Here is a 15,052-nt window from a genome sequence, read left to right as displayed (position 1 = left end):
TTAGGTAAGTTTATTCCTAAATATTTAATTATTTTTATTGCAATGGTGAATGGGATTGATTCCTTAATTTCTCTTTCTGATTTTTCATTGTTAGTATATAGAAATGCAAGTGATTTCTGTGTGTTGATTTTGTATCCTGCAACTTTGCTAAATTCATTGATTAATTCTAGTACTCTTCTGATGCTAACTTTAGGGTTTTCTATGTAAAGTATCATGTCATCTGCAAACAGTGAGAGCTTTACTTCTTTTCTGATCTGGATTCCTTTTATTTCTTTTTTTTCTCTGATTGCTGTAACTAGGACTTCCAGAACAATGTTGAATAATAGTGGGAAAAGTGGGCACCCTTATCTTCTTCCTGATCTTAGGGGGAATGCTTTCAATTTTTCACCTTTGAGAATAATGTTTGCTGTAGGCTTATTATATATGGCCTTTACTATGTTGAGGTAGGTTACTTCTATGCACATTAAAAAATTTTTTTTTTATTTTTTAATTTTTTTTCATTTATTTTTATTAGTTGGAGGCTAATTACTTTACAATACTGTAGTGGTTTTTGCCATACATTGACATGAATCAGCCATGGATTTACATGTGTTTCCCATCCTGATCCCCCCTCCCACCTCCCTCCCCATCCCATCCCTTTGGGTCCTCCCAGTGTACCAGCCCTGAGCACTTGTCTCATCTATGCCCATTTTTTGAAGAGTTTTAATAATAAATGGGTGCTGAATTTTGTCAAAGGCTTTTTTCTTCATCTATTGAGATTATCATATGGTTTTTATATTTCAATTTGTTAATATGGTGTATCACATTGAATGATTTGCATATGTTGAAGAATCCTTGCTTCCTTGGAATAAACCCAATTGGATCATGGTGTATGAGCTTTTTGATGTGTTGCTGAGTTGTTTGCTAAAATTTTGTTGAGGATTTTTGCCTTTATGTTCATCAGTGATATTGGCCTTTAGTTTTCTTTTTCTGTGTTGTCTTTGTCTGGTTTTGGTATCAGGATCATGGTGGCTTTGTAGAATGAATTTGGAAGTGTTCCTTCCTCTGCAATTTTTTGAAAAGTTTCAGAAGGATAGACATTAGCTCTTCTCTAAATGTTTGATAGAATTCTCCTGTGAAGCCATCTGGTCCTGGGCTTTTGTTTTTTGGGAGATTTTTTGGTCACAGCTTCAATTTCAGTGCTTGTATTTGGATTGTTCATAATTTCTATTTCTTCCTGGTTCAGTCTTGGAAGATTGAACTTTTCTAAGAATCTGTCCATTTCTTCCAGGTTATCCATTTTATTGCCATATAGCTGTTCACAATAGTCTCTTAAAATCCTTTGTATTTCTGCATTGTCTGTTGTAATCTCTCCTTTTTCATTTCTGGTTTTGTTGATTTGATTCTTCTCTCTTTTTTCCTTGGTGAGTCTAGCCAAAGGTTTGTCCATTTTGTTTATCTTCTCAAAGAACCAGCTTTTAGTTTTATTAGTCTTTATCACTGTTTCTTTCATTTCTTTTTCATTTATTTCTGCTTGGCTTTTTATGATTTCTTTCCTTCTACTAATTTTCTTTTTGTTGTTCTTCTTTTTCCAGTCATTTTAGGTGTAGAGTTAGGTTGTCTATTTGGTGTCTTTCTTGCTTCTTGAGGTAGGATTGTATTGCTATAAACTCCTCTCTTAGAGCTGCTTTTGCTGCATCCCATAGGTTTCTTGTCATCGTGTTTTCATTGTCATTTGTTTCTAGAAATGTTTTTATTTCCCTTTTGATTTCTTCAGTAACCTGTTGGTTATTCAGAAACGTGTTGTTTAATCTCTATGTGTTTGTGTTTCTTACAGTTTTTTTCCCTTGTAATTGATATTTAGTCTCATAATGTTGTGGTTGGAGAAGATGCTTGATATGATTTCAACTTTCTTAAATTTGCTGAGGCTTGATATGTGACCCAAGATGTGGTCTCTCCTGGAGAATGTTCCATGTACACTTAAGAAGAAGGTTTATTCTTCTGCATTTGGATGGAATGTCCTGAAGATATCAATGAGCTCCATCTCATGTAATGTTTCATATAACACATTTCCTTATTAATTTTCTGTTTTGATGCTCTGTCCATTGGTGTGAGAGGGGTATTAAAGTCTCCTAATATTATTGTGTTACTGTCATTTTCTCCTTTTATGTCTGGTAGTATTTTGTCTTATGTATTGAGGTGCTGCTATGTTGGGTGCATAGATATTTACAATTGTTACGTCTTCCTCTCGGGTTGATTCCTTGATCATTATGTAGTGGCCTTCCTTATCTCTTGTAATCTTTATTTTAAGGTTTATTTTGTCTGATATGAGGATTGCTACTCCAGCTTTCTTTTGCTTTCCATTTGCATGGAATATATTTTTCCATCCTCTCACTTTCAGTCTATACGTGTCTTTAGGTCTGAAGTGGGTTTCTTGTAGGCAGCATATATATGGGTCTTGTTTTTGTATCCATTCAACAGTCTGTGTCTTTTGGTTGGAGCATTTAATCCATTTACATTTAAAGTAATTATTGATATATATGTTCCTATTGCTATTTTCTTAATTATTTGGGGTTGATTTTGTAGACCTTTTTCCTTCTCTTGCATTTCTTGACTATGTAAGTCCCTTTAACATTTGTTGTAAAGCTGGTTTGGTGGGACTGAATTCTCTTAACTTTTGCTTGTCTAAAAAGCTTTTTATTTCTCCATCAATTTTGAATGAGATCCTTGCCAGGTACCATAATCTTGGTTGTAGGTTTTTCTCTTTCAGTACTTTAAATATATCCTGCCACTCCCTTCTGGCCTGCAGAGTTTCTGCTGAAAGATCAGCTGTTAAGCATATGGGGTTTCCCTTGTATGTTACTTGTTGCTTCTCCCTTGCTGCTTTTAGTATTCTTTCTTTATGTTTAGTCTTTGTCAGTTTGATTAGTGTGTGTCTTGGCATGTTTCTCCTTGGGTTTATCCTGTATGGGACTCTGTGCCTCTTGGACTTGACTGACTATTTCCTTTTCCATGCTGGGGAAATTTTCAACTATAATCTCTTCAAAAATTTTCTCATACCCTTTCTTCTTCTCTTCTTTTTCTGGGACCCCTATAATTCAAATGTTGGTGCATTTGATATTGTCCCAGAGGTCTCTGAGACTATCCTCGGTTCTTTTCATTCTTTTTACTTTATTCTGCTCTTCAGAAGTTATTTCCACCATTTTGTCTTCTGGTTCACTGATTCGTTCTTCTGCTTCAGATATACTGCTATTGATTCCTTCCAGGATATTTTTAATTTCGGTAATTGTGTTGTTTATCTCTGTATGTTTATTCTTTAATTCTTCTATGTCTTTGTTAATCAATTCTTCCATTTTCTCCATTTTGTTTTCAAGGTTTTTGATCATCTTTACTATCATTATTCTGAGTTCTTTTTCAGGTTGTTTGCCTATTTCCTCTTCATTTATTTGGACTTCTGTGTTTCTAATTTGTTCCTTCATTTGTGTAGTATTTCTCTGCCTTTTCTTTTCTTTTCTTTTTAAAACTTATTGTGTTTGAGGTCTCCTTTTCCCAGGGTTCAAGGTTGAATTCTTTCTTCCTTTTGCTTTCTGCCCTCCTAAGGTTGGTCCAGTGGTTTGTACAACCTTCCTATATGGTGAGATTTGTGCTGAGTTTTTGGCTTCTTTGTTTGTTTTTCCTCTGATGGGCAAGGCTGAGTGAGGTGGTAATCCTGTCTGCTGATGATATGGTTTGTATTTTTGCTTTGTTTGTTGTCTAGATGAGGTGTCCTGCACAGGGTGCTACTGGTGGTTGTCTGGTCTTGTGTTCAAGTGGTTTCCTTTGTGTGAGTTCTCACTATCTGATACTCCCTAGGGTAGTTCTCTGGTCATCTAGTGTCTTAGAGTCAGTGCTCCCACTCCAAAGGCTCAGGGCTTGATCTCTTCTTCAGCCACATTCCAACAATGTTTCTTCTGTTACAATTAAACTGGAGGTTCAGGCTTAACAGGAGATCTTTTGGAATCTGAGACTCAGCTGCATGAGCTTTCTGCTGAGTTTGTTTTTGCTGTTCCAGTGTCCAGCACGCTGGGCTTCTTGTCATTTCCCCTGAGCTGTGTTTTCTTTGTGTTCAGCTTCCATGTGGGAGCTTTCACTGAGTTGGGCTTCTGCGGTGCTTGGCTTCCGCCTGGGGGGTGGTGGGGTGGGGGCACAACAAGCCGAGACTGTTTCAGCCAGGTTAAATCTGAGCATTGACGCCATATACGTCAGGGGAGTGTGTAAGTTCCTCGGTTCCATGTCACTGCAGCAAACATTTGAAGTGGCGGACAGACCAGTGTTACGGCTCTGTGTTACATCTCAGTTTCATTTAGAAAGCAAAGGAAAATACATCCTTTAGGCATGAGGGTGGGTCGACCCAAAAGACATGAAGAGAAGAGAAGCCCTATCTGGTCTTCCTATTAGTCTTCGCCTGATATTTATCAAAACAATATTCACACAGTACGTTATGCATTAAAAAAATCTTTTTCCAATGTATGTTTTGTTGTTTCACTTCTGTGGTGGTATCTTTCTTCCTTCCAAAAGTTTGCCTTTTAATATATTCAAGTTGATTTGTATTTTCCTTTTTGTCCTTCAATTTTGTAACTTTTAGGGAAGACTTTACTGCAAGACTATAAATACATTCTGTTGGAATTTCTTCTAATATTTTGCAACAACTACATATATAATGAAATATTATATAAAACATAAAATATATAATATATTATTATGTTTAGTATAATTGTTATATAAATTATGTATTACTCCATGACTCTCATTTTACTTAATTGATCAGAATTTGGTTTCCTACTGATTCCAGCCCTGTGTCTATCTGTGGTTTTAGTTTGACTGATTCTGTCTGATTGTTGACTGTGTATAATTGTTGTCATGATCTGTGGGGCTTAGATCAGATGTAACCTTCTTCATGCAAATCTTTCATTATACCATAATAATTTTCCTTCTAAATTACATAAAATATAGACCGGTTCATACTCTTTTCTGGTTAAGGATGTTCAACGGTTCCCAACTGAATAATTATATTAACAAACATTTATACAGCACTTGGGGCTTCCCTGGTGGCTCAGCAGCAAAGAATCCACCTGTCAATACTGGAGGTGCAGGTTCAATTCCTGGTTTAGGAAGAGCCCCTGGAGAAGGCAATGGCAACCCACTCCAGTATTCCTGCCTGGAGAAACCCATGGACAGAGGAGCCTTGCAGGCTACATTCCTTGGAGTTGCAAAGAATTGGACATGACTTAGCAACTAAACAACAACAATATAGCACTCACTATGTGCCAGGCACCACTTTAAGGGTTTTACATATATTAACTCATTTAATTCCAAACAAAACAAAACTATGAGGTAGGTAGTATTATTATTTCATCCCCTTTTTACAAATGAAGAAATCAAGGCATACTGAGCTTAAGTAACTTGGAAGAACTGGGGATTTAGCCATGATTTCTGGCCTGATATTAGTTTGGAATTGGATTTTTAACCTCTACATGACATTGATTTTCTAACTGAGGTTCCCCACTGAATATAGAAATAAGTCAAAATTTCTAGCATACTTTCTAACTATCCACTTGATTTGATCATGCTTCTTTTTCCACCTCACCTTCTGCAGTCTATGACTCACCACACTAGGCAAATTTTTTAATTTAACTTGCTGTGTGTGTTTATGACTTTGTTCCTTACTCAGTCTTCTCTCTCAGTCAGGAATATCCTTCTAAATGCTCTTCATCTTGCTTTTTTTCTTTTCATCCACTCACTTATATGGGGACTTCCCTGGTGGCTCAGTGTTAAAGAATCTGCTTGCAATGCAGGAGATCATCTGCAATGCAGGAGATGCAGGTTTGATCTCTGGGTTGGGAAGATAACCTGGAGAAGGAAATGGCAACCCACTCCAGTATTCTTGCCTGGGAAATTCCACGGACAGAGAAGTCAGGTGGGCTATACAGTCCATGGGGTCACAAGAGTCAGACACGACTTAGTGACTAAACCATCGCCACTCATTTATATACTCTGCCAGCAGCCAGTCTTCAGTGCTAGGTTATGACATGTGTGTTCAGTCACTCACTCGTGTCTGACTTTTTATCACCCCATGGACTGTAGCCCACCAGGCTCCTCTGTCCATGGAATTTTCCAGGCAAGAATGCTGGAGTGGGTTGCCATTTCCTCCCCCAGGGGATCTTCCTGATCCAGGGGTTGAACCTGCATCTCCCCCACTGAGGGTGGATTCTTTACCGCTGAGCCATCAGTGCTTACCAGTAATTAGGCAAAAGCATGTTGCAAAGACCTTTCTATTAATGAAGAGTGGTTATGGTTCAAGGTCAAGACATCACCTCCTCTAGAATCCTGTATTCTCTCTCCAGTCCCAGACTTCACTTTGGGGTTCCTATAGCCTTTAAAAGTCTTTATCACAGCATGTTTCACAGTATGCCTTCTTCAGGGTTAGTTGTGGGTGTGTCATCTGCTTCTTGCAGGGAATATGTGGTTCATTTATGCATTTATGACATATTAAAGAAATGGCAAAATGCAAAAGTAGGAAGTCAAAAGAGATACCTGGAGCAACAGGCAAATTTGGCCTTGGAGTACAAAATGAAGCAGGGCAAAGACTAACAGAGTTTTGCCAAGAGAATGTTCCGGTCATAGCAAACACCCTCTTCCAAAAACACAAGAGAAGACTACACATGGACATCACCAGATGGTCAATACTAAAATCAGATTGATTATCTTCTTCTCAGCCAAAGATGGAGCAGTTCTATACACTCAGCAAAAGTAAGACTGGGATCTGAACTTTAAGGAGTTCACATCATGAACTCCTTATTGCCAAATTCAGACTTAAATTGAAGAAAGTAGGGAAAACCACTAGACTATTCAGGTATGACCTGAATCAAATCCCTTACAATTATACAGTGGAGGTGACAAACAGATTCAAGGGATTAGATCTGATAGATCTAATCATGCACTTCAGTTCTAGAATGCCTGAAGAACTGTGGACAGAGGTGTGTGACATTGTACAGGAGGCAGTGATCAAAACCATCCCCAAGAAATGCAAAAAGGCAAAATGGTTGTCTGAGGCGGCTTTACAAATAGCTGAGAAAAGGAGAGAATCGAAAGGCAAAGAAGACAAGGAAAGATATACCCATTTGAATGCAGATTTCCAGAGAATAGCAAGGAGAAATAACAAAGACTTCCTCAGTGATCAGTGCAAAGAAATAGAGGAAAACAATAGAATGGGAAAGACTAGAGATCTCTTCAAGAAAATTAGAGATACCAGGGGAACATTTCATGCAAAGATGGGCACAATAAAGGACAGAAATGGTATGGACCTAAAAGAGCAGAAGAGATTAAGAAGAGGTGGCAAGAATACACAGAAGAACTATACAAAAAAGATCTTCATGACCCAGATAACCATGATGGTGTGATCACTTACCTAGAGCCAGACATCCTGGAATGTGAAGTCAAGTGGGCCTTAGGAAGGATCACTATGATCAAAGTTAGTGGAGGTGATGGGATTCCAGTTGAGCTATTTCAAATCCTGAAAGATGCTGCTGTGAGAGTGCTGCACTAAATATGCCAGCAAATTTGGAAAACTCAGCAGTGGCCACAGGACTGGAAAATGTCAGTTTTCATTTCAATCCCAAAGAAGGGCAATGTCAAAGAATGTTCAAAGTACCACACAATTGCACTCATCTCACATGCTAGCAAAGTAATGCTCAAAATTCTCTAAGCCAGGTTTCAACTGTACATGAACCATGAACTTCCAGATGTTCAAGCTGGATTTAGAAAAGGCAGAGGAACCAGAGATCAAATTGCCAACATCTGTTGGATTATATGGAGAAGGCAATAGCACCCCACTCCAGTACTCTTGCTTGAAAAATCCCATGGACGGAGGAGCCTGGTAGGCTGCAGTCCATGGGGTTGCAAAGAGTCGGACATGACTGAGTGACTTCACTTTCACTTTTCACTTTTATGCACTGGAGAAGGAAATGGCAACCCACTCCAGTGTTCTTGCCTGGAGAATCCCAGGGGTGGGGTTGCACAGAGTTAGACATAACTGAAATGACTTAGCAGTAGCAGTAGCAGTTGGATCATAGAAAAAGCAAGAGAGTTCCAGAAAAACATCTACTTCTGCTTTATTGATTACACCAAAGTCTTTGACTGTGTAGATCATGACAAACTGTGGAAAATTCTTAAATTCTTAAAGGGATGGGAATACCAGACCACCTGACCTGCCTCCTGGGAAACCTGTATGCAGGCCAAGAAGCAACAGCTAGAACCAGACATGGAAAAATGGACTGGTTCCAAATTGGGAAAGGAGTATGTCAAGGCTGTATATTGTCACAGTGCTCATTTGACTTCTATGTAGAGTACATCATGTGAAATGCCAGGCTGGATGAAGCACAAGCTAGAATCAAGATTTCCTAGAGAAATAACAATAACCTGGGATACACAGATGATACCACCCTTATGGCAAAAAGTGAAGAGGAACTAAAGAGCCTCTTGATGAAAGTGAAAGAGGAGAGTGAAAAAGCTGGCTTAAAACACAACATTTCAAAAACTAAGATCATGGCATCTGGTCCCATCACTTCATGGCAAATAGATGGGGAAACAATGGAAATGGTGACAGACTTTATTTTCTTGGGCTCTAAAATCACTATAGATAGTGACTGCAGCCATGAAATTAAAAGACGCTTGCTCCTTGGAAGAAAAGCTATGACCCACTTAGACAGCATATTAAAAAGCAGAGACATTACTTTGCCAACAAAGGTCTGTCTAGTCAAAGCTATGATTTTTGCAGTACTCATGTATGGATGTGAGAGTTGGACTATAAAGAAAACAGCATTGAAGAATTCATGCTTTTGAACTGTGGTGTTGGAGAAGACTCTCGAGAGTCCCTGGGACTGCAGGGAGATCAAACCCATCAATCCTGAAGGAAATCAGTCCTGATTATTCATTGGAAGGACTGATGCTGAAGTTGATGCTCTACCTGATGCGAAGAGCCGACTCATTAGAAGAGACCCTAGTGCTGGGAAAGATTGAAGGCAGGAGGAGAAGGGGACGACAGAGGATGAGATGGTTGGATGGCATCACCGACTGGATGAACATGAGTTTAAACAAGCTCTGGGAGTTGGTGATGGACAGGGAGGCCTGGCGTGCTGCGGTCCATGGCATCGCAAAGAGCAGGACACGACTGAGTGACTAAACTGCACTGAATGAAATGCCTCTATTTCACTGAAGGAAAGCATGAAAGTAAGAATGGTCTAAATATTAGATAGTGAGGTAGGAAAGGTAGATCTTCGTGCTTTTTAAAAAAAATATCTTACATATTTGAGACAGTTCAAATGATTAACAACCACATTAGGAATAGAAAGAATATTAACTTTATTTATTCTTTCTCTAACAGTAACTTTAAATGATAAAGACTCTTGAATGGGCAAAAGGATCCCTGCAGCCTGCAGACACTTAATTTCCTTAATTATAAGGAAACAGAAATTTACATTATTTATAAGGAAGCTATTTACATTATTTAGCTGTCAGACAGTTGCAAAGCTCTATTCTTTTACTACAGTAAAAAGAATAAAGCGAAGTGACAAGAAAATAGAAAAGATATCCTAATAGCTGCTTCTCATTATCAGAAAGATAACATCTCAAGAATATTTTAAAAAATGAGTTAAATATAATTTAAACTGCAGAAAATGGAAATATCCATCTTACCACAGTGATGATTCCGAGTATAGCACCCATTTAAATATGCAGATGAGCTTTCAAAAACTACTGAAAGTTATGCTTTGTTAGCTTGAGTGTGTGTGCAAGGAGGAAAATGACTAAGATACAATGTTTCATAATTCAAGTATTTGAATTTAATTAGTCACATTTTCTTTTACCAGTGACTGATATGTGTCTGAGCTATGAAAGCTGTTTCTGAGAGCAGTCAGACCAAAGGGAAATAAATCTACTTTATGTGTTTTATTTTTATTTTCTTTCCTCCTCTTTGACCACTTTAATTTACATTTATCCTGCAGTTTCACTTTCATCAATATAAAAGACAGTACTCAGTGGCAAATTATACCAGCTTTTGACCTGAAGTGGACATGTTTGTTATGTAAGAATAAAAAGATGAGAAGAGAAAGAACTTACCAAGCTGACTTTTCAAAAAGGCCTATTAATACTTTTTGTAAATGCTCCAAGGATGAATTATTTCTTTAGGCCTAGATTCTTTAAAGTCTTAGCATTTTTACTGTTCACTTAGAGACAAGATAAAAATCTTAATCAAAGAATATTTCTACATTCTTATTGGAGAATTGAATTCCTTGTAGTCTGGTGTCAGAGGAGCTTGCTGCTTGCCAGGAAGGTTCTTGGGCCATAATTACCTGCCTTGAAATGCAAAATCATCATCATTTGCCTTCAAAGAATATTAGGGTACAGTACACATGACGTACTAGGCCAGTCTTGCAAATTAGCACAGGTCCAGAGAGTCTGCAAGAAATTAGGTCAGCCCTGAAAGAAATCAGTCTGTGGTCCAATAAGCTTCTTAATCTTAAGTGGGAAATTGGGCTCACAGGGTGTAAAGGTTCCTGTCTTTACAAGACGAGTAACAGTTTTCAGTGTTAAGACCCCTTTTCCTAAGCCATCAAATATTTCTGTTCCTTCTCTTAGACAATTTAACTTTTATAAACAAAGCAAGTTCTGTACTAGTTGGAAACTCACCCTTTAACTGTATAAATAAACTAACTATTGCCCATAATGCAGGGAAAGAACTTCTCTTGCCCCCAAATAGTTTCCTTGAGGCCATTGCTTCCCCATCAGAAGCAAAGTCTCCTAAAATCCCCATTTAAAATGCAAAATTCTTTGAGAGTTACTACTTCAAGCATTAGTACACATTAATGTCCACAGGTTAAGGCTGAGTTAAATGCTCACGAATTTAAAATATAGTGATAATCAAGATAAAGCTGAAATACAAATGAATAAACAGAATAGTCATAACTACTATTATACTATCATATATATCATATATATATTATATATATACTATCATATATATCATAACTGCTATAACTAATAGACACCACCATCATTCAGTTACAGACCTCAAGATCCAATAAGAGGGACCAGAGTGGATCAGTTGCATGCAATTGATTCTTAAACTGCTGTTAGATATTTTCCTATTTTCAGTTCTGTTGCTAACCTTAGTTTGAGTGCATGGTGGTGGGGGAAGGTCATTTTGAGCACAGCCTTTGGAGTCTGAAGGCAGGTCCCTGACCCTCCAACGATTTACTCTGACCTTGGTCAAATGGCTAAGCCTCCCTAAACTTTGGTTTCTTAAACTGTGAAATGGAGATACTAATAATATCCTAAATTGCAAAGTTATAATGACGATTAAATGAGGTAAATGAGATTACTTGTTTCAAATGCTTAGAATAACTCCTGGCATATATTAATGAGCATCATTATTAAGTCGTCGAAGTGGAAAAAGTATAGTTTGGATATGTGGTCCTAAGTTTCTGGCTCTCCCATTCGCTCTCTCTCCAGAATCCTCTGTTATCACATCTAGCGGTGAGCAAGAGAGCAAAAACAACTCAGGAGGAACATCGCTTTCTGGACAAGGTTTTTCTTCTTTTGCCCTCCAGGGGCCGCTGTATTTCCCCAAACGCTCGCGGGAAGCCTGGTTACCACGAGACCGTCGCCGGGCAACCGCGTGTACACACACCCCGGGACGGGCCCGGGTCTCGTCAACATGGCGGCGCAAGGCACCTCCTCGGTCTCTTCACCAAACGCGTCTCCCACCTCCGTGTCGCCGCCGACCCCGCCCCTGCCCTCTACTGCGATTTCGAAGTCGCCCCTGGAGTCGAAGGCGAGCTCTCTGAGCCCACAGCCTCGCTCGGCCGGCCACGAGGACTTGTTGCCCCTCGCAGTATTTTATGGGCCGCTGGACGCAAAAAACCCACTCCTGGCCACCTGTGAGAAGGAGATTCAGGAGTTGCTAGGCTTCATGAAGAGAAAGAAGGCTTTAGCTACAACGGAGGAACAGAAATATGAGTTCCACCGGCTTTGGTAAGCAGAGGCAGGGCCCTGGGGCGGGTGCTGTCCGGAGAAGACAACTCCCAGGGCCAGAGGAGGAGATGCTCTGAGGAGGCGGGCGGTGGTCCCTGGAGCTGGTCGGTGTTGCGGATGCAGAACCTGGCCAAAGGGCCCGGAGATATACACGAAGTTTAAGAAGTGAAGACTCGTCGCTATTACAATCCTTAATGCCTGGTAAATGTGTCTTGACTTCCTGCTCGGGTCAGAATAAAAGTCAACAAAGAAATGTTTCATAATTCACCAGTTCACATAATTCAACATTTGTTCTGAGTGTCTTCTAATTGCCAATGCATGCCAGTGGAGTTTTGGCTCACTCACAGGTTTCACAACTTTCCATGTTGTGGGTACAGTTTTGTATATGGAGGGAAAGGAATAACTTTGAGGTCACTTAGGTTCATGAAAAAGTTAATTCTTGATGCCATTCTGTGAACATTTGTACTTTATTCCTTTTTCAACTGTGACTATTAATAGCATCACAGTAGCTTGTTCTTGATTTTGTGACTCATTTTGCACGTTTGCCTTTTTTGGATTCCATCACCATGTTATTATCTCGAACTGCAGACTACCTGTTTTTAAGGCTCTTTCCTGTTTGTGTTAACCATCTTTCTTTCCTAGGCAAAACACATTGCAAACTGAACAGTTAGAAATGTAGGCAAGTGGTGAAGAATACTAGAATAGTCAATAGTTTCATCTTATATTTTTCATCCATGTATTTAATATGAAGAAATAGTTTTAATTTATATTTATTACTCATTCATGGATTTAACTGCATATTTATTGAGCACCTCCTAAATATCAGGTTCCATTCCAGGAACTAGGAAAACATCAAGTTAATATACAAACTCATATCCCCATGGAGTATGTATTTTTGTGTCTACAAACAGCCACTAAACAAATATGTAAGGAAATTATTTTACAAGGAGGTAAGTGGTAGAAAATTAGAGAAAATTAGAGCAGGGAGGAAGATAATGATATCAGGTGGGTGTTATAATTTAAAATGGAATGGCAGGGAACATGGTCAGGGAAAGTCAGGAAAAGTGACCATTGAGAAAGATGAGAGGGAGGTATGGTAGCAAATGATAAGATTTCTATACAAAGAGTTGGCCACACTGGGAGAATGGCAAGTGTGAAGGTCCTGGGGTGCAATTGTGACTGTGGGAAGAACATGTTCGGACAGGAGTGAGGGAGATGAAGAGTTAGTTTGTAGATATATTAAGATTGAGATGTAATTCACCATCCAGGTAGAGTTATTATGTAGGTAGTTGGATATGTGGAGTCTGGGGGTCAGAGGAGAAATACATTTGGGATTCATCAGTGTATGGATGACATTTAAACTTTGACATTTGATGGAGTAGCTAAGGGAGTGAGTGTAGATGGAGAAGAAGAGAGTCCAAGGACTGAACTCGGGAACTCTCCAACACTGACAAGTAGGGGGAGATGGGGAGAAACTGGTAGAGACTAAGAAGGAGTGGCCAAAGAGGCAGAGGAAATCCAGTGGTGTACTGGAAGCCAAGTAGAGAAAGTGCTTTAAGAAGGAAGGAATGGTCAGTCAGTTGTGGCAAATCCTGCTGATGGGCCAAGTAAAATGAGAACCAAGAATTGACTAAGGAAAGTACGTTACGTGGCTAAGCTACATGTGCGCACGTGTGTGCTAAGTCGGTTCAGTCATGTCCGACTTTTTGTGGCACCGTGGATTGTGCCCCCAGGCTCCTCTGTCCGTGGGATTCTCTAGGCAAGAATACTGGAGTGGGTTGCCATGCCCTCTTCCAGGGGATCTTCCCCACCCAGGGATGGAACCTGCATCTCTTACATTTCCTGAATTAGCAGGTGGGTTCTTTACCACTAGTGCCACCTGTGAAACTCAAGCTACATATATTTATATTTTAAATGTTTGTGTTTTTGTGCCTTAGATAATAGTTTGTCTTTCCATCTCCACTGCCAACATTCCTGTTCAGACCATCACCATCGCAAATTTTCTCTGTATCCGCTTGAGTCTCAAATCTATCCTTCACATGGCAATCAGGGTGACCTTTATCAACAAATCACCCGCTCCCTTATCTAAAGACTTCTGTTTCCCCTTGCTTTTAGAATAAAATTATGACTTTTTTTGGTGTCCTCTAGGGTCTGAAGCTCTGGTCTTGCCTGCCTCTTTCATCTCAGCTCATCCCTCACTTCTTCCAGGACTTTCTGGGAAAACAGACATTTGTTTATCATCCCAGGGGCTTTGTATTTGCTGCATCCTTTGTCAGAAATGTTCTTTCCTCAATTTTTCAAGTATCTGGCTCCTTCTCTTCTTCCAGGTCTTAGTTTGGTTGTTACCTCCTTAGGAGGCCTTTCATATCTAACGAAGGGTTCACCCATCAATTTATACTTTTATTGAATATTCATTTCTTATGTATTGTCTATCTCTCCTGTTAGAATGTAAGCTTCCTGTTGAGTTTAGATGGTGATCCACTTTTTCATTGCTGTATCTCTAGCAATGTATCTCTGAGGGTTGGGATATTGTGAACATTCAATGAATATTTGGCACTGAAAGAATTTGAGAATTATCCTTTTTTTCCCTCAATAATTGTTGATATGGGTCAGTTGGTAAGTACAGTGTCGGCCCCACCTTTAAACAGAAACTCACAAACATTAAGGATTGTCGTGGACCTTAGCCATCTAACTTCTCACATGTTTAGGTATTTATTTACAGAGTAATTCTTTATTGAGTGCCTACGATATGCCAGGCCTGCACTGTTGTTGCTGTTTAGTTGCTAAGGCACGTCTGTCTCTTTTGTGACCCCGTAGACTGTAGCCCGCCAGGGTCCTCTGTCCATGGAATTTTCTAGACAAGAGTACTAGAGTGAGTTGCTATTTCCTTCTGCAGGGGATCTTCCCAACCCAAGGATGGAAGCCCCATCTCCTGCTTGGCAGGTGAATTCTTTACCACTGAGCCACCACGAAAGCTCTAGGGCCTGCACCAATTACGGGTTAT

The 15,052-nt window shown here is 39.4% G+C and overlaps 1 protein-coding gene across 1 annotated transcript in view; it reads left to right on the top strand.

Annotated features, from left to right (window-relative positions):
* Positions 1–11,688: 11,688 nt before the first annotated feature.
* Positions 11,689–15,052, top strand: part of CFAP54 (cilia and flagella associated protein 54) — a 294,432-nt gene continuing 291,068 nt past the window's right edge. The window contains exon 1 of the mRNA XM_043881586.1: positions 11,689–12,048. Coding sequence (XP_043737521.1) covers positions 11,732–12,048 — 317 coding nt within the window. The 5' untranslated portion in view covers positions 11,689–11,731. The remainder of the gene's footprint in view (positions 12,049–15,052) is intronic.

Source organism: Cervus elaphus, chromosome 22 (assembly GCF_910594005.1).
Source record: "Cervus elaphus chromosome 22, mCerEla1.1, whole genome shotgun sequence".
In the NCBI taxonomy this organism is placed as follows: Eukaryota; Metazoa; Chordata; class Mammalia; order Artiodactyla; family Cervidae; genus Cervus; species Cervus elaphus.
Note: the sequence above shows the minus strand (reverse complement) of the source record. Positions and strands in the feature narration are given on the sequence as shown.